Genomic DNA, 25,278 nt, shown 5'->3' on the forward strand with positions numbered 1-25,278 from the left:
ATAATCTGTGTCTTTTTAAAATCTTACCCCAAAATCTCAAGGGTATTTCAGTTAAAAGTACCTGAATTTGACTTAGGTCACATGGTTTCAATTTACTTCCAGTTTAGGGACAGGGCTTGGAAATAAAAACAACTTCCATATTTATTCTCTAGTTCTATGTATTAATCTAAGAGAAATACTGTTAACAAGGTCATTTGAATTCAAAATGTTAAGATCCCTTCCAGGATAAAATAGTCTATTATCCTGTCATCATCTATGGGTATATCTAGATTTAAAATGTTAATAAAAGGCCATGTAATTAGTCTCATTTTTTCCAATGGATGACTCCTGAAACAGAGGGAGGTCTGCTATCCAATGACTCAGTGCAGATCCAGGCCCGAAGAACAGCTGTGATCTCATCCCAGCTCAGAAACCCTTTTTTACAGTTTAAGTCACCTGATATGTTTTATTTATGCTATTAATACAGTGAATATAACAAAATATTGAAGGACTTCTCATGGGGCTTTGGGAGTAAATTTAACTGTAACAAAATCTGTAGAAAAAAAAAAAAAAGACACTTTAGAAGTCTTGATATTATTCTGGCTAACCATGATGTCAGAACAGAAACAGAAATGGTTAGAAAAAAGTTAAGGCACCATCCTTACTGTGATTGTCATCCTGCAGTTATCAGTGGAGAGGAAAAATGCAACAACAAAGAAGTGATGCTATAGATCTGTATTTGCTCTAAAGCAGGCTTGATACAAAATTCAAGATAATGTAGGAACAATGTCAGATGTGGATATTAAAATCAGATACTTCTTGACAGATTGAGATCCACCTGCCTCTCATTATCTGAGATGTAACAGTCATTCTCAACCACTGAGAAATGGAATAAACAATTAATCCCCTCTTGGAAATCACTAAGAAGCAATGAGAAGATTCACATCACCTCTCTCAAAAAAAAAACCTCGAAACAATGGAGTCTCACTGAAATGTTTCTGGTAGGTATTTCTGTCTCTCCATGAAATAAGTAGGGATAGCAGAGGAGAAGCTGGGGTGAAAAGCCCTGGAAAGCCAAAAAGAAAGCAGGAAAATAGTTTTGGCTCAGCAGAAAAGAACTTGCAAGTATGAGCAAAGATACTGCCTGCTGCTTGACTGCTGTGTTCAGGGTAACAGGACTTTTGGCATTTTCTGTTAAAGAGGAAAAAAAAAAGACAAAAAAAGAAAAAAGAAAAAAAAGACATAATGAGAAACACTCCTTAGTTCTGAAACAAATGCCCCTCTCTAAGATACTTAAGTATAACATGGGTCAACAAGAACAACTTTTCATTAATTGCAATGCACTTGAGGTGGGTCATAAGCTAGAAAGGAAGTAGAAAGAAAGCTATTGACCATTTTATTTCAGAGCAGTTCTTTTAACTGGGGCAGAGAGGAAGGAGAACAAATAAGCTGATAGGCTTTTTTTCTAGCTACTACCACCTCTATAGATAAAAAAACTGAGGTCTGAAACAGGAAAAGGCACTAAGGAATGATTACTAGCATGGCAATGCCACATGAAAAATTGATTCTCAAGGAGGAGAAGCTTTAGGCAGCTTGTTCAGCCTTTAAGAAATCAAAGTGGAGTATAAAAGAACTCATGTATTAAGCTGCTTTTATAAACTGCAAGCACAATTAATTTCAAAATAACAATCTGTTCATATTCATTGAACAGAAGTACTCATGCTCAAACATGGTTATGTTTCTCTATTGTAAGAAATGACAGTCAATGGAACACGCAGTTGCTCCTTGCAGTGCTGTAACAGTCATTTTAATAACACTGTCTCCTGTAGGGGAAAACAGTATTTTATGACAAAGCCGTTGGCAGTGTAACTTCTCAACTACTATTCCAAATTTACAAGGGATTTTAAGATTTCCACAGTATACTCAAGATACTTCATTTACAAAATATACCAGGCAGAAAATGAAAATTACTGATTGGTGGTCCCTTTTCATACATGACAGCTGGGAAGTGCAGATCTTGTCTGTATGAAATGTACTCTTCCAAAATACACCTTTCTACAAACTGTGAGGGGGGTTGAATCAGCACCTGCACAGCAAACATGCTGACTACATACATCCTGTCCCCAAGGAACGTCACCCTGAGCTCACCACTATTGATTCTCCTTGCAAAGGAACATAACTATGTGAAACACCATCTTTACTGGAGGCTGCAAAACGTATTAAACAAACTTGTCTTGTTTCATCTAAACGAATTTAAAAAAATATCGAAAAACAAGAAAAAGTCAAGGGCTTTAATTTCCCAGTTTTAAAATTCAAAGGAAGAGAAGTAAATTTATTTACAAAATGCTGCCTTGAATAACAAAAAATAAACACATTTGGGTTTGGAGGGACTTTTTTGATGAAATATTCTGGCAAAACTTTCATAGACGCAAATTGTTTCAGCTGAACCAAGCAGGAAGTTTTGGTGAAAAAAGTTGGGATGAAAATGATGACAAACTTTGTTTGGCAGGTAAAAAAGGGAGTGAACTCACTGCTATCCTGAGGCCTTCAGCACAGCATTATGTTGGCATAAATAGGCTATTCACTGAGTACTCTCATGGGATTGCTATTGTAGGACTCTATTGCAGACTTGCACAGGTATTGCTCTCTCCAGGTCACCAAGTGGAAGCACACATCTAAAAGTCACCAAAGGATCCTGCAGCACTGCATTTTGTGCAAACTTCCCTAAAAGATACAGGACAGTATTTTTGAAAAATGATCAATAACTTTGGATGTTTCCTAAAACTTGCACAGTGCTGAGATATTGTAGCAATGGACATCTTGCAAGCAGCATAAATTGATGGATGGATGGATAAAATACAGAAGGTGAAGGAAGAAGGTCTTTCTTGGCAACTGTTAACAGTAAAGCGCTTACCAAATGTGCATCTTTTCATTTCTCTCAGTCCTGGCAAACAAATATGCCTGTGTTTCGCAGAATTCACTAGAATCTCTACCGTTTGGGGCTGTGAGGGATTACTGCATCTGCAGCTGCAATTGGGGGACATGTATCCTATGTCCAAAATATCACAAGCAGAACTGATTCCAGTACTAGCCTCTGCTAATGCTGTACTCCTTGAAATATAAAATCTAAAAAAATCAATAAATTCACCACAGACAAGCCTCTGCATGCCTTTTAAGATGAAAGACTGCTTAAAAGCAATATCTATAGAGAAAACACTCAGTTTTACAGAAAACCTCAGCTACTTGCCTGTAAAGGAATGCTCACGTATACAAGACTAACAAAGGAGCATCTTCCTTTGGCTTATTCGTCTTCCCCAAAATTCACCTTTACCTCCTAAGCTCCTCTGCATATCCTATAACTGATTGTGATCTTAAACTTGATAGCAAGCCTGTCCCTGTTCACGTAGCAATGACAGTTACATAGTGATGATCAGAATGATGTGCCGCTTTCTGTAGGAAGGCAGGAAATTAAGAGCCAAAGAAATCAGCACAAGCAGCTGTATATTGGCTCAAAGACAGATCAGGCCCTTATTCCTACATCATTAAAGATCGAAGGAAAGAACTCAAATGTCAACAACTTTCCAAGTACCTGCTTAATGCTCTGAACAGCCAGGAAAATGGGAGCAAGTCAGCCTAGGAGATCATTCAATGAACATTACATTACCAGGATCCTGTATTTTACTTTTGCAGGTCACCTTAAAGCTATGTAGTGTTGAGGATTTAAAGCTTTTAAGGAGATTAAGGGTTCAAGTGCTGTGAACAAACAAATTTAGGCTACTAGAATCACAATTCTAGATTTTAGAATGTGCATGAGATGATTAAAAGTATGAGTTAGTGATTTTTAATTATTTTTTGTGCAAGTTTTACATATTCATAAGTCTGCTTGGAGAAGCACACACTGCATTCTGATGAGGAGCACCATTATCTCACACTCCAACACAGCTTCGATATAGCACGAGACAAGGTTTCAGGGACAGGACATAAAATAACGTTGCAGCAAACTCACAGCTTCCAATGCCCACAGTATCACTGGGCGCTGGATGCTATCACAACCTCAGTTCTAACCACACGTGACACCTTCTGCTGCCAAGCTCTGGCCCATCACCTCTCCTTCACCCCTGCCCTCCCAAGGGCTGGTAGGATTTCACCTGCATGAATGCCCTGTCCCCACCAGGAATGGCCTGAGCCGGGCCCTGCTTCTGCTTCCCACATCTCAGCCAGCCCCTGACAAGTTGCAGAGCCAGATCAACATAACTCATTTATTAATAACGTTTACCATCAATTTGCAGCAACGTTTCCCCTTCCCAGAGGCTCCCTGTTATTCATTAATAGTTGCTTGCAGTGTCATGAAGAAAATACCCCTGAAATCTGACAATAAGCAATTTTTTTTACTCCCACGTTTTAGCCTGGTCATGAGTTGAAGATTCATTTCTGGCACAACTCTTAACAAAATACTTCTTTCAATATTTTGAAGGGCAGGAGTCTCAAACACTGTTGTCTGTCTAAGACAGGAATCGTGACTGCCTAATGTGAGTAGCCTACTTTTTAATTAGCTGGCAAAAATAAGCCTGCCTTTCCAGACATCTAGTCATCAGATTTTCAGATGTTTTGCTTGCAACTAGAAATGGATTCATTAAAAAACAGAAACAGCTGATATTGAACAGGGGTTCTGTTGAAGGGTAGCATTTTCCGGAAAAAATGTATAAGCTAATGTGTACAAGAAAGAAATGCAGCAGAGGGCTGTGCATGTGTAACCAGGGTATTTGAGGGCATCCACAGAATTCCCTGTGCTCTTCCGCAGCTGCCACAGAATAGCAAAGGACTAGCCTGGCTTATCTGTGTTAATACACAGCAAACTGGACACACTTCAGCTCTAAATAATCCACTTACCTTTCATCTTTTCATGAAGCTGTACTGGAGGAGAAGAAACCTTGCACCATGACCTGCTAGCAGTACGTGCATAACCTTGCTATGAATATGCACAATTTCATAAATAATGAAGCCCGAACTATTTAGAGCTTTTTCAGATGAAAATCAACACTTAAATTTCACCTTGAAAGCTACAAGGTCAGTGGTGCAAAAGCATTCACCATAAGAAAACATTAAAACGTACCTAGCATCAGTATCATCCTTCTGTCGGATTCTAGTGAATACTTAGAGAAAGACTTTATATACTGCAAGGAAAGATACATTTGTCTTAACTATATTCTCCCAGTTACTGGCAGTCAACAACTTTATACTCTTCTAAAGTTGGAGAGAGCATCTGATTTATGCTGTTAATAGCCAGCCAATGCAATAATAAATTAATGAATTTGCCTAGTCCCATTTTTAAGATATTTACAGTTTTTGGCCTCCCAACCTCCTTTGACAACACACCCTGTGACAGAACTTCCTTTGTTTTAAGCATAGTGCCTGGTCATGGAGCTTACCAACTTCATGTACTGTGATGACCATCAAACCATTCCCTCATCATTTCCAACAAATTCGCTCATGACTCAGAGCCACCTCTACAAGATTATCTTTCTTTCCAGTCTGAATTTAGTCTCTTCTCAGAAGGAAGCCTTCCTATGCTTCTGATCCTTTCTGTTGGTTTTCTTTGTATCTTTATGCTAATCAATAGCATTAAGATTCTTTTGTGACAATTTGAAGTCAAAACCTATCCCATATTATTTGATCACCCACAGATTTTGTTATGCTTCTTTTTCCTTTATGCAGGTCATTTATGACTAGTTTAAACAATATCTGGTCCCAGCAGAGATAACCAGAAAGCTTTCTGATAATTTCCTTCATTTCTTCCCACCCTTTGTTTCTTCTCTTTTATTCCAGGAAAAGCTGTCAGCAGAAACAATACCACTTAATACACATTTAACTCTATTCTGCACAAATGGATTAATGGACCCAGCATTTATCCTGTTTGGGGACACAATACAAAGGTTTAGTCTCTTGGCTCCTGCAGTTACTTCATTTCCATTAAAACTGCAAATAATAGTAATTCTCCAGATCTCTGAGATGCTGTTCTATAAAATGCTGTGTTATTAATTTCAGAGATGGGTATGAATGAACTTGTTCTGATGTTGTCATTGTTTAAGAGGTATCACGAAGTCCCTGTCTGCCCAATACTCCTTCTTTACTGTTGAAACACTTGACAAGTATTGGTGAGAGTTTGACAAAAGGGTGTGAGACTAAACAGATCTTGCTGGCATCCCGTAAAGAGATTTCCTAGTATAGTAAAGAAGCCGGCATCAGTAAATCCTAGAATTTCTCAGAAATAAAATAAATGAGGAGACTCAATAGGAATTCTAAGCTAATAGTGTGATGGTCAACAACATAATAGACGATCAGTAGATCTGAACAAACCTTAGGCAACTGATATTTAAAGAGTTGCCTAAGAGATCAAGTGCTGATGCTGTTCCTGCTCCTATATTGTCATTTCAAACCAAGGCAACTTATAGTGTAGGAGCAGGCCAGCTGTAGCCTTTTTTATGATCTCTTCTGCAAGCAGACTAGAAGATTCAACAGTCTGTTATATGGGTAACATTGAGCAATTATTTCTAACATTACTTACCTTCTCTTTCACTTAAGGATTTACAGACAATCCATGAATTTTTCAGAAGGGGCGGGATTAGTATGTTTGTGACAAGAGTCACTATCCCTTTGTTAATCTCGAGCCAAGCAGGCACAATGGCTCTTGTACTCAGAACATGAATCTGCTCCACAGCCATGGAGGAGTCTAACCCCCAAAACAGCTTGCACATCCTTGAGGTATCCAGCAGCAACGATGAACTGGATATGCTAAGGTAGCAGCTGCTTCAAACAATTCTGTAGAGCAGGAGTTCTATGCGTATTATGGTGGAAATAGCCAGATGAAAGCGGGAAAGGATTGTTGCCCTGCCACTGGTCAGAGTCAGTGAGGAGGCCTGAGGAGCACAACAGCCAGGGCTGCCGTACTGGCAGCTCAGAGTTGGGTGGGACAAGAGGACACCTTCCTCCCAGGCTTCATGAAAATACACTGGTGGCATTGCTTTTGGTGAGCAGACTGTTAAAATAACTCCACTGCCCGTAGTGAACAAGCAAGTTTTGATTTCTCATTGACTGAGTGGGTCTGGGATGAAGGTGTTGCAAACAAATTTTAACCTAATGACAAATCCTGCCCAAAGCTGAGAGCTAATGGTGACCAACCCTACTGTACAACTTCCCTGGCATATTTTAGCAGCAGTAACACACAAATAGAACAACTGTCCACAAACGCACTGAAGTCTCTGATCCCAAGAGGCTCAGTTTCTTCTAGTATTACCACAATGAGGGCTAGGGTCAGCTAAATGTGTTTTCTAGGGGTCCTGTAGAGCACAGCTATTGAGCACTTTCAAACTCATTTTGAGAGCCAGCATACAAGATAAATATGCTTAATTTAGATCAATTTTTGTTTTACCCAATCTATATTCGTTATTACAAAATCAAGCTCCATGCATTATGTAAGGTGCATATACATGTATGTCCACATTACAAAACATGTATGTCATCCAGTCGGGAGGAAACAATTTTGGAAAATGGAAAACGCAAATCTGTAAATTATTTTGACAGAACGCGTGGTAGGAGAGATCATTGTGTACAGATGGACTAAGTACATATTTCCACTGTGAGACAAAGTTTATACTTTTCAAGTGACCCCTATATACTGAGATGTCTTCTAAATTATGAAAATTTAGACATATTTAATAGCTGTTTTTGCCCTAATGTTGCCTAGAGTACCACAAACATTAATTTATAATTAGGTCCCTGAAGAGACTTGCTGTAATTTTAAAAAATAAATATATTATTTTGACTTTAATTTGATTCTGCATGTTCCCTGAGAATACTAACATTTAAAATACACATATTTTATTATCTGCAATATGTAAGCATTTTTGTGTGGCGGTACGTTATTGTATAAACTATGAAGATAAGATTTATGAGTAGAATTTTAATGTAAGCTTTCTATTTAACCAGCAAAAATATAGTGTTCATAGCATTTATTACAAGATTTAACGACAAGAGGAGAATTTCCATGACTGTGTAATTGAAAATTTTTACACAGTAAAAAAGATATCTGAAAAGAAACCAAGTTGGTTATATGTCAGCCAATGTGAGGCTTTGCTACTTTATGAGAGTCTGAAATGAGATTGTCTGGAAATTGCCTTCACTATTCTTTCCACAGTCTCAACTGAAAGAAATGAAAAAAGAATATGAAAAACTGGTAACACTTTCATTTTCTCTCATTTTCAATATCATGAGATACCGTAAGTCACAGAGCAAAATGTCCTGTAGACACAAAGGTATGAGACTGCTGGATTTTCTTTAAGATACACAACACTTCAAAATTCTCCCAGTACATCATTCAGTGGCTTCACAGGGTTACAGCTAAGCTTTAATCTTGATCTGTTTTAGTGAAAGCAGAGCTCCATTTTATTATTTTAATTCAAAATGGTAGCACTGCTTTCTAAACTCCTACAGTAAGCAGCTCTGCAGCTAACACTGGGGTCTGTGAGGTGCTCAGCGCATTATCAACATAGAGACTTGAAAACTGGGAAGAATGTAGAGGTCATTTAATTCATTAGCAACCCCTATGCCCCACCCTCTAATGTGGAACTGATCCTCATTACCAGGACTTTGCTTTGTCTCATTTTAAATGATCCCAGGGATGGGATTTAGGGCTTTATCAGCTATTGTCCTGTGGAGGAACCAGACATCTCTGATTTGGATTATAGTCAGCAGCACTTATAGGAGCCTCTGTTTCATTTCAGGGGATTAAAACTCACTTTCAAAGACAGCTCGAGAGAGGTGAGAGAGAGCCCTTCAAAACATTTCTCAGATTGGTGACTCGCATAGCAAAGCTGAGGAAGCCTGAATTTATTTGTCTTGGGATGGAACCATTGAGGCAGTGAGCAACTGGAAGAAAGCTCACAATAAATGCAATGGACAAATTATTTGGAAGCAATCCTCTCTTATTTGCAAAAGAGAAAGAGAGAAAACACTCCTCACATCCCCTAATCCAGACAAACAAATCCATACGCAATGTTTTTGCTTGTTTATTGTTCTCTCTTTGCTTTTGTTTCACACAACTAATGTTCCTTGCCGTATGAGGGGGAAGTTTCTTCATTTCTGCCCCAGGGTTCATGGAACTGGGGGCTCTGGCAAAAAACGGGAAGTAAAAATCTTCTTTTACAGGGTGAACTCTGAAATTGTGTCTGTCAGTCACCCTACAGAGGGGATGAAGACTCCTGCCTCTCACTATCTTGCCCATTTTTATATGTACCAGCTCTTCAGCCTTCTACCACCATTTTTATCTGAAGCCCAAGCCATAAGAGATCTGAATATTAGCTCTTTTCTTTTTAACCACTGTACATCAGATGATCTCTTCTATGTGCAATCCACTTGCACCCCTAATTGTTGTGACAACACTTGTCATTTAGATAGCTCTTTCATCTTCAAAGCACTTCACAAACATCAATTAACCCAAATCTAGATTAATTAATCTGACAATTAATTTGTTATATATCCAGCAGTTATAATAATGGAGAACAAACTAGTGTGTTTTAAAGTCATCAGAATGAGTTCCCTTGACTCTAACAAAAATGGGACCAAGCTCATTTCCCAAGTTGATTTCTCTCTCTTAAATCTTCACTGCAATCTGGTATTTTCTTCCCCAGCATCTTCAACTGCTTTATCATGAATACAGGCAAGGAAATGTGAGAGAAGAAAAGGAATTTGTGAGCTGAGATCACACACAGCAGGACTTAATCAGTTTTGGTTTAAGGATGATCTTAAATCTTGCACCCCACCTGCACAGAGTTTATGAAGATCGATTGGGTCAGTCCTTGACATGCTCAGATAAATCAGGGTTCCAAACACACTGCTGAGATTAATGAATTCAGGAGGCAGTCACGTTATAAACTGATTGCTAAATTATAGGCTAACCCAGACTGACAAAACAGGGTGCGTGATTGCAGCAACTTCCCCACAACCACTGTAGACCTTGTGAAGTAGGACACTTGAGTTTTTTGTAATCAGTGTAGTACCTGAAACCACAGGCACATAGAGAGAACAAGGGGAATATGAGAGAGGTGCAAGAGAAACATATAAGAATGGTAGTATTCCAATGAGTCATTTACTGGAAAAGTAAGTCAAATGTCATTTATGCAAGGACATCTCAGAAATTAGCTTTTAGAGTGTGTCATTTACTTTATAGTAATCCTCAAAATCATCCTCTAAGAAGACTTTTAAAACTCCTACTCTAGTTAAGCAGTATGCACTTATGCAAATATTTCTATTAGCTTATTAAATATAAACCATATCCCAATATTTAAGCCTATTTTTTGTGCTTCTTTTGACCACCAAGAAGGAACTTTTTATTACCTAAAATCATCAGCTGCACAGTCAGTTTTACAATAACTTATCTGGAAATTCACAACACAATAATGTCCTTAAAATGACTAATAAATAACTAGCATCTAGATTATAAAGAAAGATCTGCACCTTCCAAGAGGGAGACAATTATTATTCCAGGAAAATGCCCTGACCTAATGAAAAAGAAATGGCTTACTGAAAAAGTCATTTGAAGGCATCTTTTGATTCATATTAAAGACATGTAATGATTGAGTCCCCCTTTCTTGTTATTGAAGACTTTCTACAATAAGGTCTCCATATGCAAATACCTTTTCAGCAACATCAAGGTAAGCAAGTACGGAATGATTGGCTCCCTTGGCATTAATTTTGTGAGTAAATTGAAGAGGAAAATGTAGAACTGTGTAATTAATCAGGTATGACTGAAATCACCCAATCAAGTAAATAAACAGCCACTTTAGCTTACGTTGTAATTGGGTCTTGGTGCCAGTATCTTTCTACATGGAATTAAAAGCCCAAAGAAAACAGCAACAACAAACGAGTCTTCCCTTACAGAACAGTGTGAAATCCTTCAGTTCATGCTTTTCTAATCATTGACACTGCTTGAATTGCCCTTTGTGCCACATGCTTTTTTAAATCCTGCACAAATTATTGCTGTTGACCATATTATTGACCATAGACCGTATCTTTCCACGTTAGTGCTTCAAACACTCTGTGACAGCTAAACTGTGACAGAATAAAAGCACTAAAGGATGTCTGAATGTATTACTTATTGCTTGTCTCTTAAGCATTACTTACCCTTCTTCACAGGTTCTGCTCAGTTACTTTCACTGCTGGCTTTCAGAGATACTGAGGGCTTATTGAAGGATTACAGTTTATAATATACCTGTATAAGCAGAGCTGTAGTCAAGTATTAAAGGCCACTGAAAGCTTATTGATCTAGAGAACACTGTTGTAATAACTCAGAGAATATAAAAATAACCACTGCTATTTGCTTTTCCTTAACTCAGAATGGAACAGCCAGTACATTTACAGACCTCTAAGAAACTTTTTCCCTAGTTATCCATCATTTCATATGAAAGATTCAACACTGAAGAAATCATAAGGAAACAGGGTTACAACTATTTGAGGAAGACCCAACCTTCCACCCCCCAAAATGCCATAACAGACCCTGAAGAAGTGATTACACTTCAAGTAAAGTGATTGCCTATGTCTTCCCAGCATAACATCAAAATATTTCTTGGAGGCTGTGGAGCTTCTTTTATTCATATTGTAGGCAAGGATCACATTATATAATAGTGTCAACAAGGCATAAGAGGCACTGCATAAAGTGCAGACTTCTCAAGAAGATCTTGTGAACAATGATCTACCACAAAAATATTGAAAATTCATGGCCAATGAAAATTCACATAGGAAAGGCCAATGCATTGCTATTTATAAAGGTCTTAGTAATTAAAATAATTGAAAATCATGTAACCTTTAAACTTGTGAATGCATCTCAGTAGCACTAGAGCAGCACAGATATATTGGGGCCTACAAGCATATGTAGATAGACCCCTCAGCAGAAAATCAAACATCTGTGTGCTAAGACACAGTTACTCCAACAGATTGGATGGACAGATCCAAGGAAGTCAACTGGATATGAGAGAGTGGGAAAGAATGGCAGAACCAGGTTTTGACCTCATCAGAAGTGTACAACAAGAGGCAACCTTCTCATGATTACCCAAAGGTAACCAATCCTTTCTGTACAGTAAGGTCTCAGGGCATCATGCTGCGAAAAGCAATTCATACAGACAGAAGCCTTACATCCTGATGTGTTTAATAGCCCTGGTAACCACAGCTGTGGGTCCCACTCATAACTAACTGTACACACATAAATGTCACTAGGACCACCATCTGTAATCCGGGCTAGGCAGAGGTGAAACACTTGGTTTGTTCAGCCTGGAGAATACGAGACTAAGGAGACCTCATCACAGTCTACAGCTTCCTCACAAGGGGAGGAGGAGGGGTAGGGGCTGAACTCTTTAGAGACCAATGACAGAACCCAACGGAATTGCAGGAAGATGTGCCAGGGGAGGTTTAGGTTGGACATGAGGAAAAGGTTCTTCCCCCAGAGGGTGGTGGAGCACTGGAACAGGCTCCCCAGGGAGGTGTCACGGCCCCAAGCCTGACAGTGTTCAAGAGGAGACTGCACAACGCCCTCAGACACATGGTGTGAACTGGGGGGGTGTCCTGTGCAGGGACAAGAGTTGGACTCAATGATCCTTGTGGGTCCCTTCCAACTCAGGACACTCTATGAATAAACAAACTGACAACAATAACACAGTTGCGACATACAGATTTTAGAAAGGTAGAAAAATATCTAATGGACAGTCTTCTTTTGAAAGTTTCCCTTAAGTGGGTGGAATATAGAAAGGACTTTCTGCACAGATGTGACACACGCTTCTCCCTCTCCTTGCAGCTTATTACTTCACCTGCAGCAACATTTTTCTTCCATTTTTTTTGCCTCTTTTCCTGCTTTTCCTTATGAACAGAGTTCCCTTCAGTGACATTCTCTGTACAATCTCAGCAGAATATATTCATACTCTATATCATGTGTACCGTTTGGCCTGTGCGTCTACGTGTTTATTTCCCAAATACTACAATATCTAATACCAAAACTGTAAGATTATTTTTCAGTGTACGTCACCAGGACTCCTTTAGAAAAAGAGGAACCCTGGATCTATTAGAATGGATGGACAGCAGATGAACCCTATCAGAAGATGCTCACAGTGCAAGCCTGTATTTCAGATAAACTTTTGACAGCAATATACTGCACATGCTGAAACCAAACGTGAATGTCAAAGTTCCAGATTTTACAGGACCTCCAGCGCAGCAGACTAGGATAAAATCCTCTTAGAAGGATTATAACCATCGCTCAGATTTGTCAGTAATTACCATTGTGAAGTGAATCTCTTTACATACTAAAAAACCAATGCACTACTTTTGGATCAAAGAGGTATTTTGTTCACTTCAACATATACACAAATTGACTGTACCGTAAGCATTAAAAGAAGTTATGACTGGCACTGAAGTGTGACCAGACTTCTCAGATGGTTTCAATGTCTGGGAAGAAATGCTCGGTAGGTTCATAACTCAAATATATCCCTTTCATAATAAAACCTAGACCAGCAATAATTGCAATAAAGTTTTACAAGGCATCCTGAGAGGAATAAAAAAATAACTGCTCTCTGCACCACAGCTAAATAAAGCAAAATTAGATCTTTTTTTTAAGCCTGTAAGGAATTCAAATTAACAGACTTTGTAAAGGATGCTAGCAAAAGACTTCTGAGGGAGACCCTAATTATTGATTGTTTTGATTTTAATGACCTAGCTTATCTTATCTGTCTAAGTAGACATTTTAAAGAACAAAGTTTCAAATGCCCAGTGTAAAGGCTGTGTTGGGTGTAAGACTTACAAAGAGCAAACATCTGTAAGTTAAACTGAGCTGTTTTAGTGTATTTTTGTCATGTTAATCCCCATTCCTCATAATGCAAATCAGACCACTAAGCTCAGTATCCATGTGATTTCAGTGTCAAGACGAATGGCCAAGACTTCAGAGCTCCAAACAGCCTACAGAGGCAAGCCCAAGGTAATGATGGTTGCATTGTGTCTGCTGTTGCTAAGAAGCATCCCTCCACTTGCAGAATTTCCACAAGCTGACATTTCCCTCCAAGCATTTCTGGTGCCTCTTAAAACCTTAGCTTAAATTATGCCTTCCAGAGTTTATAAAAAAGAAACATCAGGTACACCTACAAAGCTACCCAACCTTATGCAATTACTGTTCACAATCATCAAGCAATCCTAGAGAGAAGCTGATGCTCAGCAAGGCAGCTGGAAGACACTAAATCTCCCCACGTTAAATATGGCATAGGGAATTCTTCCAACATTTAGCAGTAACATATTGCTATATACTTTATGAAGTGAAACAAAACAACTAAAGTCAAATGTTCCAAAATATGGTAGGGTGAAGACTGGAATGCTTAGTCAATGTAAATCAAAGTATAAACATTCATACACTGCTAAACCCATCACAGATACTTCACCTCTCTAATTCTTATAATTTTCACTATTCTGTCCTTGCTACCATCAAATTTTTAAGTTATAGTTTGTATAGAAAGCAAACAGAAGTCATCTGACAAGTACTATATGCTATCTGTCAAACACAAGTGATTTTGGGGGCTGCTCTACCATAGCAGCCTTATCTTACATTCACCAAATAGTATAAAGGACCTGAATGTTAAAGAAGCTCCAAGCTTTTTTTCTTATTTTACAGCCACAATTAATTTTAAAATACTTCTGCAATCATGAATTATCTGGTACAAATCTTACTACTTTTAGCTTTTCTGCAAATGTCTGAACTGCAGCCTCAGGCAAATACTCAGATATGCAAATCAGGGCCTGCAAACACTTGTATCCATAAATAAAAACTTAGATTCTCAAAAAAAAAAAAAAAAAAAAAAAAGAGAGAGAAAAGAAGAAAAAAGTATCCTGCAGAATCAAAACTGTTTTGAAAATTGTTAATAGGTTCTTAAGATCCATCTTCCCCTTTCTCTTCTTCACCCATTCTGTCCCTAACTTTCCCCTCCTCTTCTCTATAGACGGTCCTAAAAGACTATTCTTGTTCCTCTTCTCCCTCTTCAGCCTCTCTTTTGGCAGTATCATTTGCAAACAAATTTGACTACTGTCTCTCTACCTATAGCTCAAAGACCTCCTTTATTCCCAGAACCATCTTCTTCTCCCCAAGCAAAAATCTCAGCTCTTCTCATACCTTCTGACTTCAGTTTCAAAGAGACTGAAACATGTTTCTCCCTCCAAGACTGCATTCCTCTACCCTTACAGACTTGCCACTTGCTCTGACATTCTAGGCATCACATTTTGTTTGCATCTCTTCCTGGGTTTTCTCATCTAAGTGATTTAAAGGCCACATATGGTGAAGGCAGTGCTGTGCTAATTCTGCTTTTCATTTGAGCAGCAGCAATCTGATCCATCTCTTGTCTCAAACTTATATAGTTGCATTACTATGGGATGTTACCCATTTCAATTTAAGCTATCTCAAGAAGCAGATCCTATAAGAGCAGGCACAACTGATGGCTCTAAGTGACTGACAGATATAAGCTGGACTAGGTGATCTGGGACCCTTTGCCAAGCACAAGGCAGGATGCAACCTTCTGCATCTGGTTGTGTAAGGTGAACCCTCAGAAGGGGTGCATAACACAGACACACTGTCACATTACATCTCTTCTTCAGTCTCTCAGCATCTCACATTTTAAGGATATAATGTTCTCCAGCATCGCCCCCCTCAGTTCTGCTCCCTTTCACCTTCGCAGAATGCTGTAGCAGCTACAGTACTCCCACGCGCTTTAAGCACATCACCTCTGTCTATATGTCCCACCAGTGGCTAGCCCTTCCCTCATACATCAAAGAAGTGCTCACCATTCCCTTTTCCAAGCCTTTCACAGATCACTCCACTCAAAAGCAAAAGCTCAGCTCCCAGCTCTGCCTGTGATGTGAGCTCATTGCCCAAACGAGCACCTTTGTGTTTCTTCCAGCTCTTCTCTTTTGTCAGGAAGCAGCACCCCAGGTGTCAGAGGCACCAACAGAGGCCCCAACCAAGTCAGTGCTGGAGGGTAGTTGCTTTTTGTTTCCTTTTCCTTTCCTGGAGATCTATATTGCTTACACAACACAGAGTAATTTGCTTGTCTTCTGTGTTTCAGGCAACTAACTTATAGATATTTAATCTACCCAGGAAATTTAAAGAATTGCAGCCTCCCAAGATAACAAAGTCATTATCCTTGCACTTCACATTACTGTCATCCTACACATGCTACAATAAATAACTCCTCTACATCTCTTCATTTACATTAGAAATCCTCCTTAGCCAACGCTGTTAATTTTGTTTGCAGTTTAAAATGGAGGTTGTTCTTTCCCTACACATCATTTTCTATTTAATCTGCTACAATCATCTTTTAGTCCCATTGGACATGTCAAACACAACTGGTTTGACCATTCACCAACTAAGGGGTAGATGGAAAGACATTTCACAAATGCTTCCCTGTACCACTTGAAATGCTGAGCTTCCTTCCAATATCTCAGATGCACCTGTCACAAACGTGTTGGTCTGGCCTCCCCAGTACCCTGTGCTGCATCTGATTCATCCTTCACTTTTCCTTGCTAGATATCTCATTGTTTTCTCAAACTTCCTCAGTCTTTTGGCACTTCTTTTGCCCTCAGACTCATCTTGTTTGCAAAGACTGGCATAAGGGACACAAACAATATATAAAGCTAACTATTCATACCTGCGTCACCCTTGTGCATCCACAAGACCATACAAAAGTATACACAGAAACACTGTGTCAGTACCACTGTTGTGCTGATTTTGTGAAGATATAAATCACAATCAGCATGACCAGTATAAACACAAGCACTCATAAAACTCATTTTTACCTTTTCCACCAATTTGTGGCATGCATTGTAACATGTAGACACCAGGTGTATAATTTTTTTTCTATCTGCACAGAACATCTTGTATGTAATGAGTGAAAAAATGACAATACTGCTTCTGTGGGGCTGTGCAGCTATAATGATAAAAGAAAGGTTTGCAGGGACAATGAAAAATTTTAATTAGACAAATTGGCGTGGTAAGAAAAAAAAAAAAGACATACTTTTGAGTCCAATGTCCTTTTGTCAGGTCCAAGAGGCTGAACAGACAGTGCGGACTGCTCTTCATTTAACATTTTTTAATTTTCTGTTAATCTTAAACCTCATTACAAGACACGAACAGTTGGATTCAGCCTTGATTTAACCTGAATTAGCCACAAGGAGATGAATTCTTCTACACAAAGCTCCAAGTTCCCAGCCATCAGTCTTTCTGCTGACTAGTAACCCTGTCATTACTTTGGCATGTCTTTTTGTGGGCACCCCATTCTTTATATATACTAACAGATTTCATAGTTAAATGTTTCTTTTACAGAGGATCTTCAGACATAAAGTGAGGAAATAGTAGTTAAAATGGTGACAGGGCTACCTCCTCCCTTGACTGAATTTCCACCAGTTAAATGATGCTGGGTTCAAATTATCCAACTGATTGGCAAAAACAGCTCCATCATTTTTTGAGGTTATTGTAAGAAGTATAGAGCATAATCTACTGATTACAGTGGATTATAATTTCTCTGCATCCTTAATTTGATTGTGGTAATCACAAAGCAGTTGTGTGATCATGTTTTCCATCAAAGAAGAGAGCAGTGCAGAGTAGCAATCTTCGTTTGAAAATGGGAAAGTTTTGTTTCCTATGTTTCCTATTAAAAATGTAGGAATTACTTCTGACCTTTAGCCTGCGGTCCTGGTCTCCACTGCACAGAGAATTTACAGACACTTTAAAGGTCTTCCAGGCTGGATTTAAGTTATTCATCACAACCTGTGAGTGAAAAGAAAGGAAGTTAACCCTGTTTACATTTGCATATCTCCAAACAGAATGCTAACAAGAACCACAATTTCCAATACAGTATGCTCACCAGAAAGAGAAAAAAGCAGAGCTCAGATGGAGGTTTGCAGAACAACACACATGGGATCTGTGCCCTTGAGCTACCTGCAGTTTGCAACACTCCCGCTCCGGAAAGCCCCAGAAAGGAGCACAGCTGGGAAATGGACTGTCCACAGATCATGCTACAGAGATTGCCCCACCACTGCCATCCTTCAGCAGGGGCCTAAGTCCCAAGGGAAAGGTTGTGGGATATACCCCTGAACTGGAAGCCATGGAAGAGATGCAGAACTGAACAATGGGGATTGGTAGCACCAACTGACAGACAAATGGTCTGCCTTGCCACAAAGACTTAATGGGATCCATAACAGACAGGTTTATAACCCCACATACCTGCCACAAGTCCACCCTCTACAACTAAATGCTGCTTTTTGAGACAATGCCAGTCATTAGCAAGGAAGCAGTAATGACACTGGGACAGACGAAACAAATGTAATCATTGGGATTACAAATCCCTTCAGCACCAGCAACCTGGGAGAAGATGCAACATAGCATAAATGGGAAAATATGACCCTGTCTGTAACATGGTTTGAGTTAAATATAATATGTATAACTCCCGACCTTCAAACAGAATATTTGCCAGTTTAATTAAATTTGGATCTCCAGCTTCAGTACCATCTTCCCTTACTCTCATGTGCATAAGGCAAGACCTGATATTCATTAGTCAATAATTACACAAGAGAGAGAAATGTTATTAAATGTGGGTGCTTGCAATACCCCTTGTGACATGGGAAGCATGAACTATTCCTCCTGACAGCCCACCTGTGTCCATGGAAAGTGAATCCAAGCTTATTCCTTACCTCAGTCCTGTGAACAAGTTGTTGGGTTGCATCATCATTCATCCGGAAAATCTCCAGAAAAGGATCAGATTTGCTGAAAAAATCCTAAAATAAAATATAGGACAGGTTACTCTTGAGACTTCTTTTTTCTTGGAGCTTTTCAGGCACACTGGACTGCTGCTTCCCTGACTGCTAATGAAAAAGGACAGCCAGGGTGGTTTTAGTGAGACCTCCTGGTGTCTCTCAGCAATATTTCATTCTTGTCCTTGTTCCACAAGGACTTCCATGCCACTGCTGTTGCTCTCAGTTTGACTATTCAGTCATGGCAGGCAGGACTGTAAAACGTCATTTTACAGCCTCTTCCATTCTTACACCCAGTCCAGATTCCTGAGATGTCTGAGCTTTAGTTCCTTCATCCACCTAGCTTGGTTCGTTCTGTCTTCATAACTGTTCGGTCTTTTGACATCAGTATGATCACGCGAAGCCCTTTGAAGCATATTCTACAGTCGGGCTGAATTTCATACCAATCGCTCTCTCTCTCAAAACAAAAGTTAATCAGCCAAGACATTGTGCTGCTACCAGCTAACACAAGTACTGGCCAGATGGATTAGAGAAGGTAGGAGAAGCAAGCTCTCTTTAGAATGTGATAACATGGCCTATACTAAGATGACAGAGCAGGGGAATGCAAAAAATTACTTGGTATCTCTAAGCACAGGCAAATCTGTGACAGACACTGAGGTTCACAAAGCTGCAAGAGCAAGACTCAGCCGATTTTCTGTAGTTTCACCTCCATTCTTCATTTTCTTCTTCAGAAGAGCTACATGATTAACTTTATGCATACGAATATTATTAATCTCTACAGGCTATATCCAAAACCACAGACCTCCACATCATTTCAGAGAAACGAGGAACTCTTGTTTGCTCTCTGGGTCTTTCTAGAAAACCCTTAGTGTAAAGATGACTGTAATACACACTGTTCTGCAGTTTTCTCCTCACCAAATGCCCACCACACTTATTTTTGACTAGTTGGGTAGCCATTGGGATTGGAACAGCTTTGAATAAGATGCTACACAAAGTCTAGGCACATTATTATGGTCAAATTCATTTTCAGGGCATTTTTACAATTCCACAACTGTTAAACAAGCAAAGAAATCAGGGCTTTGAAAAGAGAAACCTGAATTTCAATGTCAGAAGAAGGAACTGAGTCCCTAAACACCACAAAGCTTTGGGCAACACTCAAGCAACCAGAAGCCTTTTCCATGCCCTAAAGATGACTCCTAACAATGTTGTGTTCCGAGCGCTGTTCTGTGAATGATTTGTTTCTTTTCCTACGAGGGAAAAGGTGCTGGTATGTTTAGAAACTGATGCAAAGCACGTGCACATGTACTTGTTAAATCTTATCAAGTTGAACTCTAAACAATAAAGCCATCTGTTTGCCTATTCAGTTACATGGTTACACGACATTTAATGTAAGAGTGTAAACCAGCACAAACCCCAACAAAGTCTGTAACTCCAGAGTTTGCCTTAAGGCCCTGATGGAGGTTTACTATTCAGACTCCATTCAGCCTTTGAAACTGCTAGTACATAGGGGGCTTTGGTGAACAAATTCTGCCAGATTACTACTCCATAGCAAAGAGAACCAGCAGAGTGAGGGTGCTGGGTTAATCATAGAGTGCCTAAGGGTTAAAAAAGACTGAGCTGCCTCTTCTCACACATGAGTATACTGATTGAAGCTGAGTAAAAGCTTAGCATTAACAGATTCTTTGATAAGAAAAGCTATCTGAAAGAAAATACCTCAAAATGATACATCCAAAGAATGCACCCTGGAGTGCAGAAAGATTCAGAAAGGAAACCAGGATTTTGTTTAAGACTCAAAATATAGTACCATTCCCAGCTGAATATCATGAAAGTTGAAACAGAAAATCAGCACAAGGGACATATTTTTTAATATCTGTTTTTAAGTACTAAGCCAATACCACTTAAAGGGAAAGATTTTAATGCTGGATCATAGCTTATATCACCCCACCTTCAATACAAAATCAAAGCCTAATTCCTTTCAGAAGGAAGGTACAATCAAAAATCCTTCAATATTGAAGATGCTTTGTAACAACTCAAAAATTATATGCTGAAGAAACATTTTATTTCATAGCTATTAAGGCTTCAGAGCTTTTTTGCTGTTACATTGAATCTAACAGCTTTGCATTACCTCACAAGAACATTCACTGAAAGAGGAATAGCAGCAATAAAGGTCTAATGTTTTGCTATTTTAATAATGTTTAAATGATTAATGCAGTGCATTTGCTAGTGGTATAATGCACACTGTTCTTTTAGTATGAGCAGCGGATACACAGTAAAAACACAAGTACATGGCTTAAACTTTTTAAAAAATAAACTACCTCTAGTTTTGAGCACCTAGTCTGACACATCTTTTAGTACACTAATTTTTAGAGTATGACACCTTTTAAATTGAGGTTTGGGGGTCAACTCAAAAGTCTCTCAGAAAAGGGCTGAGGGAGCCAAAAGACACTAACAATTTTGAAAATTCTTCAGCAGCAAGACAAAGTATTTAAGATTTCATTTTTTTAGTAATCTAGTATCAGGGTAATATATAAAAAAGGCTTGTATTTCACAGATATTTGCTGGAAAATCTTTGCCAAGCAATGATAACTGCCTCTCTCAGAACAGGAAAAGCAGTTTGCCTGCTCGTAATTTATTATAGCTATAATGAAAACGTAGCTGCTTGCTATGGTAATTGTGACACAGCTATTAATGCAATAGAACCTTTCCAAAAGTTATTGTTCTACTGTGAAGTGTTCTCAGTGGATCTCTTGAAACAAAGATGTGCCATCTGAGCTGACTGGGCTTCAATAAAACATGAAAACGCAGTTATACCTTCCCAACAAGAACTGCAATAAAAAAAAAATAACCTTTACCTCTGCAAAGTCAGTTAACTAAAGGAAACTTTGGCACCTGTGACTTTCCTATCATTTTTTTACTGCGTGTTTCAGCCACTGCTCCAGGAAAAAAATGAGTAGGCTTTACTTGTTTTACGGTTTCTCTAAAACTCTTGCAGTTTTTTATGAGGGGTGTAAGAAAAACCAACAAACATATACTGCCTGTTAAATTACACCAACAAATTTTTTTTTAATCTGACAAAAATATGTTGTTCACACCTTTTTCCTTAGTGGGGGAAACTGATATGTTTAAGGACCACCATCTGGATCTTCTTGCACGGAATTTTTTTTTTAAAGGGTGGACTGAGAAAATTCTTGCCCACTCAAGATACCACTGACAGTAATTAAATGTATTTATTTATTTATTTATTTGATTTTATCCTTAAAGCATACCCAGAACCTCCCTCTACCTCTTCTCTTATCCTCAAGTTGTGAGACATTTGGATTCGACTTTTCTTCTGCCACCCCCACAGGTACCAGTGCGGGAACCCCTGGGGTTACAAAAGTGACCCTGTGTAGCAGAGTGTAAACCATTCCTCCTACAGCCTTTCTCTGTCTTTCAAGGGACTCCCAGCCCAGTTCCTGCCCTCAGTCTGCTTCTCTGATGCTACATCTCTACTCAGGTCTTCACTCTGAGCAGGGAGAGGCATGCAAAACCATGCTTAGGATTTCACAAGATGGGCTCTTCTCACTTCTCTGACTTTTTTTTTTTGACCTTTATGTGACATTGGGGCACTCATACTTTTTCACCAATGCCTGAACTATACAATTTAAGTCATTTCAAACCTTAATAACAATAATTAATAATACTACCTTGTACCTACTGATGCCAAAATTCATTATAAGCCATACCAAAAGCACTAGTGTTTTCTTATAAACGAGGTAAACCAAGGTTCAGCCAGGTTTAGAGCTACATCTCTAGCTGGAGGAAATGGAAAGACTTCTTTCAGCTGTAATAGGCTTCCAGAGATTTTCATCAGCTAAAGACAGGAGTTTTGATTCAGATATCATACGATGAGTCATTGCCTGGGTTGCACACTGCACCATCCAGGAATTTTTTTATTAGATGAAGCCCACCTTGAGTGAAATGGTAAGAATTACAATGTTCTTGCAATATTTCAGAATGATCCTCCTTAGTTTATCTCCATAGAGTGTTTCAACCACTCTCTAAAGCTATTGCCCAGGCAACATTGAACTGGTTCAGAAGCACATTCTGGCAGCATCCTTTTAATTTATATCAACAGAAGCCATAAGTAATTATATTATCTAGACTAGACAGCATTTCACATTTGTGGAAACGGTATAACCAAGTGAAGGCTTATTATGTTGTACACTTCCTTTCCTTTTTCTAGAAGTGACAGCATGTGGAACAGAAAGAAACTTTTGTATAAATTTGGACATTGGGCCCAAAGATGTCTGTCTATACACACGTTGTTAAATCTACATTTTGACATCTAAATAAAGTTATTCAGAAATACTAAGACTCCAGCAACTCTGAATGAAGAAGTAATTCATCTTTCAGATGAGAAGTAAATTAAGCTCCTGATCATTTATTATTATTAATGATCCTGAGCACAAAAATGACATTTACCTGTATGTTTTAAATAAAGTCTGGTACTATTAATCTTTTCGGGTACTTTCTGCTTGTCTGAGTTTTCCTGGCAGTTTCAACTGAAAATATGATTCATCAGTTACGGCCTGATTTTGAAAATCTAATGTATGTATATATCCAAAAGTACTCACGCTGATTTGATTTTAAACTACTCACATATCCAATGTTTACAAGCACATGCTTCTAGCATTAGAATCATAAACTTTTGTGTAGGGTTACCATATGGTTCTAATTAGAAGCGGCTTTATATATAGGAAGTAATAGTAGATATTGTGGTAGAGTACAACTGTAAACATCTAATCTTCTATTACATGTAAAGCCCTATTATCTAAAGAGGGTCATAGTCTTATGACATCTATTAATTACAAAGATATTACCCAGATTACCTCAAATAATTATGTGTCTTCTCTTACAATGAAATAAGAGAAAGTGTGCTTTACAAGCAGTCGTCTGGGTTTCTTGAGCTGTGTAATGCTTGAAGTGCTTATTATATGTGTATTGCTGAACAACACTGGATATTTTCAGACAAAAGTAGCCCTTATAATCAAGAGCAGTGTTGTAGTCAGTGGACAGGTTTTTTATTAAAGAGGGAAACAGTTTTTAACAAATAGGCAGGAGTCTCTTCCTCACATTCAAGTCATGTTTTGTTGAACAAAATGTGATTCATCACCGAGCTGTTATGAAGTTTTCTAGCTTTATTTTAAGATGCTTACTTCAACTATAACATTGTTGACTACTTTTAGAAAGCTTGCTTCTCTAAGCACTTCTGATCTGTGGCATCTTAAATAATTACATTGTCTTACTTATAGTGTAATTAAATTGTCTTGGTTTTAATTAGATTCCCTTGAGTTTTTTTTTTTTAATTACTTTGCAACTTGAGGAAAGCCGCATTGTGAACATTCATCTGAAATCTCTGATGTGTTTAATAATACAAGGCAAAAAATATCTGTCAGGGAAAATATCATCAAATTATATTTGCAGGCGTTCTTATATCTTTCAGGAAGGTTAATATCAAGTAGCTTACCTTGTCATCCAATTTCCGTGCACTGAATGAAAGTTCAACGTAGTCATCATTGCCAGACAATTCCTCAGCAATCACCTAAATGGAAAGCTACATTTGAGTTTTGCATGGTGTAATGAAAGGGGAGAAAGATGCCATTTTCCAGTGTGAAGGCTGTAAACCCCATTAGGAAACTGAAGCGTGGTTCAAATTACTATCTTTCTCTTTGCAATCAGGAAGGGCTAAGAGCACTCAGTGAATCCCTTGCTCAGCTGATGAGCGGCACCATGTCAAGCCTAAAAACCTGAATCACTGTGTATCGCACGACTATGCCTTGTCAATCACCTATAAATGGACAGACCTCAACATCCATCAAGGATACCTTTCTTCTGACGAAGTACTTTTCCTCAGGTAGGACGACAGAGAATTCAACAGCCTCACAGTGTCCAAGCGGACAAAAAGAACCCATTAAAAAGTTCTACTATTTTTATGCTGCTTCAGCATCATTTGGCAAGTTAAATGGAAAAAGAAGTGAAGTCACCTGTCATTAGTTTCTATGAAAGGCGCATTTACAGTAGGAGAGCTCTCCCTGGTATAGTTTTTCTGCAACAGCTACATTGGCAAAACCATTTACTGTAGACTGAGTCAGAAGAAAATAACATTAAATAATGTAGAATGACTATTTCAGATGGCATAAGCTATGCTGATAGTGATGCCAGTCACTGTGCTGTGCAATGCTGTTAAAAAAAGCCAACAAAACCAACCAAAATAGCCTTTCTGACTGGGCCATTTAAATGCTTCAGTGGAAAGAAGGTATTAACCAAACATGGGATATTTCACTGAAGAAGGTTCTTTGAAACAAATCACGTTACATTCTATTTGACAGTTATCTTTCCCTATTGTAAATATCCTCCCCAGAGACCAGATGGCCCAAAAGAAACTATTTCCTGGGTGTTTCACACCCATGGCCACACACTTGACAGCCATGTCAGCTC

General features: G+C 38.7%; 1 protein-coding gene across 4 annotated transcripts in view; it reads right to left on the bottom strand.

Moving 5' to 3' along the window:
* Positions 1-25,278, bottom strand: part of CPNE4 (copine 4) — a 283,195-nt gene that overhangs the window by 82,935 nt on the left and 174,982 nt on the right. For all 4 annotated transcript variants that reach the window (XM_065051707.1, XM_065051708.1, XM_065051709.1 and 1 more), the window contains exons 5-7: positions 24,308-24,382; positions 18,739-18,822; positions 17,726-17,815 (exon numbers count right to left, since the gene is read on the bottom strand). In XM_065051707.1, coding sequence (XP_064907779.1) covers positions 17,726-17,815; positions 18,739-18,822; positions 24,308-24,382 — 249 coding nt within the window. The remainder of the gene's footprint in view (positions 1-17,725; positions 17,816-18,738; positions 18,823-24,307; positions 24,383-25,278) is intronic.

Source organism: Columba livia, chromosome 2, assembly GCF_036013475.1.
Source record: "Columba livia isolate bColLiv1 breed racing homer chromosome 2, bColLiv1.pat.W.v2, whole genome shotgun sequence".
NCBI classification, from domain to species: Eukaryota; Metazoa; Chordata; class Aves; order Columbiformes; family Columbidae; genus Columba; species Columba livia.